Genomic DNA, 6,000 nt, shown 5'->3' on the forward strand with positions numbered 1-6,000 from the left:
GGCACAGCGTATTGGGCTTCCCTCCTGTTGGAAGCCTTGCTTGCTGGGGACGACACGCTTGCTGCTCATAGGAGAGAGCTGAGCAGAGACATCGCAGTGACTCCCTGCCTGCGGGCCCACCCTCAACCCCTCGCTGATGAAAAACGACGGCCGCTCCCACGGAAGTTGCTGAAACTGAAGAGGCTCTGAGGTCCTCCGTCCCCAGGGGCTCTGTGCACCGTCCTGGGAGAGAGACACCCACTGTGCCGCTGCGGATAATGCGGGGGCTTGAGCGGCTCTCGCTGCCCAGCACATCGCAAAGCACGAGTACTCTGGAGCCCCAAGACCTGGGCTTGGAGTCTGGCCCCAACATTAACTAGGTGTGCGAGCGCTTTACTGTCTCTAAGCCTCACAGTCTTCATCTGTGAAATGGGACTGCAGTGCATGGCCTGGCAGCAATATTAGGAGTCTATTTAAAAAATTTAAGAATGACAGATTAAATAAACACTCAGTGGATTATCCAGGAGGTGCTCAATACAGGGTAGTTCGTTCTCACTACTTATTTTAACTCTCTCTTTTATGTATTTCCTCATTTCTAAGCTTATAGAGACTCAGTGAAGTAAGGATTAAGTCATAAAGCAAAGACGAGGACATCACAACATGGAAGATGCCTTAAGTTCACTTCTGTCCTACAAATATATATATATATATATATATATATATAAAATATATATATATATATTTCCTTTATGTTGGGAGGTTCTGGGGAAGAGAATTTCTGAAACGTGGCCACGAGATTCCCTCTGAGTTGTGCATGGTCACAAATGGTCACACCAATAGCCAGAGGGGTCCACCACTGGCATAAACCAAGAACAGACAGGCTGCTTGCCTGAAAACAGTGTGGAGGCCAGGAGAAAATCTGAGTGATAACAGAGAGAACCATCTCCTGCTGGTTCTTCACATGAAAGGGTCTTGGAGATGCTTTGATTTCACCCCTTTATAGTATAGCTCTTCTTTGTAATTTATGCTCCATCTTTATCCTGAAAAGATTGAATATGATTTTTATAAAAGACTATTCTTTGAATAAAAATATTTTCTAGTTTATGGAAGAGAAGTTCGGGGAGGCTGAATGACTGTAACGGAGATGCTGGGTCAGGGACTTTCTCATACGTAAGAATGGGACCCCGTGTCCCCTAGGAAGACAGAGATCCGGTTCTGGCCTAGGAACCCCAGGCTGCCCAGAGAGTCACGGTGGAGGCAAGAGTGAAGGACAGGGGTAACATCAGTAGCTGCTATGGAAACTGTCCTCACTGGCTTTTGAAGTAGGAAGTTCTCAAGCTATATATAACATGGTGCTGAAAGAAGCTTGTTACAAGGCAGGAGAATTTATGTTCTGGTTGAGCTGCAGAGTCAAGGTGTGTACAGATTATGACAGAAACATCAGCAGGTTCCATCATGCAGGGACAGGACCCCATGATGGAGTCATCACCACCACGTTTGTTCCCTTCATGTCCCATGGTAGCCAGCTTCTCACCCAAGCCTGTGTTTTGCTACTTATCAAGACTTTATGAAATGTGGCTACCTCCCTAACTAACCTCAGTACATAAATAAAACTTCAAGTTTAATTTTAGCAAGAAACAGTTTGCGTGTAATTTTTTTCGACCCGACCCTTGTTTCCCAGTCTTTCTAAACCACAGGTTTTAACAAAGACAACTTCCTCTTGGAGGGCCAACTAACAGACCACATGGCAAGAGTGCCTTCTTGTAACGATATTCTTTTGAGCAGTTTTCATGTACTTTGTCTACTACAAGAAGTAATTAAACCTGGTATTAGCCAGAGTGTGAAGCAAGCCAGCTTTGGAGTTTCCGACCTGAACTTTCTGAACTTCATCCTTTCTCTGCCCCTTCTCCAGACACCATCGAGTGACATCTTCCAAGATGCAATCATTCAGCACCCTCTCACCTACGTCCTCAGAAAAAACTAATTATTCACCCTCTTTTGTTGAACTGCAAACACTCTTCTTCTAAAAGTTGAATTATATGAAATCAATATTGACCAGCTTTGATCTGGAAAACTAGGAGTTACGTGATGAGTCAACTTAGTATTGATAGTATATTGTGCTTTATTAGTAATTGTGAAATAAAGAGAAGAGCCTTGTGTTTATAGGTGATTTGGGGTACAATTTAGCCCAGCTTGTTCAGGGCCTAAGGAATTAGGAGAGCTAACAGTTCCTGTTGGAAACAGCATGATTAGATTTGGGATGAGTTAATTCCTATCCCAGTGTTCTTATCTCCATAACAGGGGTCAGCAAACTTCTTCTGTAAAAAGCGAGATAGCAGATATTTTAGGATAAGTGGGCTATATGGCTTCTATCATTGTAACATGAAAAGAACTATAGATAATATGGGGCTTCCCTGGTGACTCAGAGGGTAAAGAATCTGCCTGCAATGCAGGAGACCCGAGTTTGATCCCTGGGTAGGGAAATACCCTGGAGAAGGGAATGGCAGCCCACTCCAGTATTCTTGCCTGCAGAATTCCATGGACAGAGGAGCCTGGTGGGTTATAGTCCACGAGGTTGCAGGACACAACTGAGCGACTGACACTTTCACTCTCATAGACAATATGTAAACAGATGAGTGTGGCTGTGTTCCAATAAAACTTTATTTACAAAAGCAGGTGGTGGACTGGCTTTGCCCTGCAGGCTGTAGTGTGCCAAGGGCTGCTCTACTGTAGAATTCTAAAAATATCTGCGAACAGATGGGTGAGGGATTTGTATGCTGATAGCCTGTTTGAGTGTTTGGGGATGCTCATCCAGCATAAAGATCTCACTGTCCTTCCATTTACTCTGCTCTGCATTCTCCTTACAATCAGCAGCCAAAGAAGGTCAACATTGCTGGCACGTGCTGGTGGGTGTACTGGGGCTGCAGCCGCCTACGAGTTGGGTTTTCCACCTGCAAGATTAGATCACCCAGGATGGCACTAAAACTCATAACTCCAAGGAGTCCTAACTCCTTGGCTACATCTACAAAAAATACTTCTGATCTGAGGAAAGGAATGTGTCAGAATGTGTTGTCCATCAGGCTGGCTGTGCTACACGATTAACTCCTGAGGGGAACTTTAATAGCTTTAACAATCATTTAGTCAGGCCCCTTCATGTGTTTGTTGAAAGTAACCACATTATGCCATTTGCATGTTGGTTGAACAGGGCTTGAACTGGCACCTGGGTCAGCTAGATAGTTCAAATACACCTTTTCTTCCCCATCTCTCTTGATAGCCAAGAAAGTATTCTGCCTACATCTATTTTCAATTTCAACTTGAGAAGCATGGGAAAATGCTATTAAGCAATTTAAAAGACTTTATTGGTCACATGCTTAGGCCAGAAATCCAAAACACAGAAGAGAATTACAATCAGGTCATTCCAAGAAGGAAAATAGATCAGTAAATATCAGGCATGATAGTAGAGTGATTGCAGCCAACATTCCTGCAGTGAGAGTCTGTTCATCTGTTCATCCATCTGTCCATCCGTCTGTCCATCCATTCATCCATCCACCCATCCATTCAAGCATCCATCCATCCATCTATCCAAATACCCAGGCATCCAGAAATCCTTCTCCTATGAATTTTGAAGGCACTATACTAAGAGCTGAGGGTTCCCAGTGAGGTGGAGCAAGTTTCCTGCTCCCAGCGAGCTAAGGAGGGAGAAATTAAGGAGCAAAGACCACAATATAGCTGACAAGTAAATAAATAAAAATAAATATTAAAATAAGTAAAATAAAACTTGCAGCTATAGGAAATGTAATATAAAAATTAATTGTATCACACACACACACACAAAGGAAAATGAAGGGAGTAATTTAAAGGAGAAACTTCTAAGGACAAACTAATATTTGAAACAACACCTCGAAAAGCAGCAAAATATGAAATAATCAGCAGGCAGAACTCTGAAGAGGCCCTGCCGAATTAAGAACCTGAAAGAACTCAGAGAAGATGCTGCAGATGCCTGATGCGGCGTTGCTGAACCCTTTTCCAAAAGGTAGAAGAGCTCGCTGGCAACCACAGCCTGTCTTCAAACAGGCAGAAATATTTTTCTTTAAATTTCATACTATGGATGCTTCCTATGAATGAGTCACATCAGTTTTAAGAATTCTAAATTGAACTATTTTTATCTTAAAATACTGTATACCCAACATTTTAGAGAAGATTGCACATAAGAAGTGGCTCAAAAACCCAAAAGTCATCAAGGACATTTAAAAAGCTTATGTGGCATGAACTAGCAGTAAAGATCCCTGGGAAGGTGAAAACAATGACAGGTTTTATCTGTACCCAGGAAATGAGTAAGAGATTCAAAAGAAGACCTCGACCCAAATCGATGTTAAAATCAGGATTATCATCGGTGATTTTTATGGCATCATTTCCTAATTCATTGCTCATGTCGTTTATCAAGTGACCACTTTCTTCAGGTGTATTGATCACATCTTTGATCAATATTTCTGTTTACAATTTACCCAATAGAACAAAATACCAATGTGGTTTTGAACGGACCAAATTCTAAGATTCACCATTTATCTGGTTTCAAGTTACCTTTCTGCTGATAGAACCAAAGGTACACTTCTAGATCCAGAAGAACCAGCACCCAACGCAAGGAGAACGCACTGTGGATATGAACCACCCTGCTTTCAGTCAACCAAGAGAAAAGAGAGAAGATTCCAGCGGTACTTACTTGCAGGTGAAGGGGTGCTGCACCCACTTGGAGGCGGCGGGCCATGCAGGCCGTGGAGCGGGGGCAGGGAAAGCCCGCCGATGACGGGCGGGAAGAGCAGCGGGTAGGGCGCGGCGGGATAGTGAGTCATGTGTCCGTTCACGGCCGGGACGTGGCATGCGGGGCTGCTGGTGCTCATGTTCCGGCCTTCACGGGATGGGAGGCGGTCGGGGGCAGGGACGCATCACTCCAGGCCTGGCATCAAAGTGGGCTAGGTCAGTTCGGAGTGAGAGTGGAATCTGAGCTGTGTTCTGGGCCGAAGTCAAGGAGCTTCAGCAGATGACCTCGCTTCCTTCCAGCACGGTTTCTCTGCCTCTCATTTTGCCGCGCTGATGATAGGAAGGATGGCTTTTTGTTCAGCTTCTCAGCTGAAGGCTGGGAAATGCTATCACTTTAGAAGTCCAGAGCTGCTAATCCTATAAGAAAAAATATGTATATACGTATATCACACAGGTCAGAAGTATTTGCTTCTTTATTGTTATTACATGAAAAACCTCTTCTATTAATCTGGGACTCCTAACTCCCAATTGTTCCCCTATCCTCACTACCTTAATTTTCTTAAATTCTCCAATTCTAATGTAGAATAAAACTTCTACACAATTTCAAACTAACCCGGACTGCCTGATATTAAATAACCCCCCTCACCCAACCCTATCTTTCTCCACATTCCTCCCCACCCCCACCCCACCACATCACTTTCCTCCAGGGCACTTACACAGCTCCATGCATTACATGGGGGAGTGTTTATTTCTGTCTCCTCCATGAGAATGCATGCACTAGGAGGGCAGAGTTTTTCTCTGTTTTGTTAACAGCTATGCTTTAAGCTCCTATAAGAGTTCCCTAACAGGAAATAGACTCTCAATGAGTATTTGTTGACTGACTAACTGAATGAATTTTCTTACTTCTTTTAGATAAATTTATTGTTTAATGTCCTAATCTCTGTGCTTTCAAGATGTTAGACTTCCAACTTTGGAATGACCTACTCAGCAAGATAAATGTCACTGTGAGGGAAAGTTATAACTGAGCGAAAGTAAGGAGGAGCCACCACCATTACAGATCCGTGAACGAGTTCAGTATCAGTTCCTCCCTGTAAGCTTTCCTGTAAGAGCGCCACCCGTCCACTGGTCCACACAAGCACCAGATGCATTTGTCTGCGCTCAGCCATCCATCCGTCCGTCCGGTCCTCACTTGCCATTATGTTCCAGCTGCCAGTGTGGGCACTAGAGGCACACGGTGTGGGCCAGGGCTACTGTGCTCGAGTT

The 6,000-nt window shown here is 44.0% G+C and overlaps 1 protein-coding gene across 1 annotated transcript in view; it reads right to left on the bottom strand.

Moving 5' to 3' along the window:
* RARB (retinoic acid receptor beta) overlaps positions 1-5,152 on the bottom strand; it is a 444,609-nt gene extending 439,457 nt beyond the window's left edge. The window contains exon 1 of the mRNA XM_043454580.1: positions 4,700-5,152. Coding sequence (XP_043310515.1) covers positions 4,700-4,877 — 178 coding nt within the window. The 5' untranslated portion in view covers positions 4,878-5,152. The remainder of the gene's footprint in view (positions 1-4,699) is intronic.
* Between the last annotated feature and the right edge of the window lie 848 nt (positions 5,153-6,000).

This window comes from Cervus canadensis, chromosome 31 (genome assembly GCF_019320065.1).
Source record: "Cervus canadensis isolate Bull #8, Minnesota chromosome 31, ASM1932006v1, whole genome shotgun sequence".
Taxonomy (NCBI): Eukaryota; Metazoa; Chordata; class Mammalia; order Artiodactyla; family Cervidae; genus Cervus; species Cervus canadensis.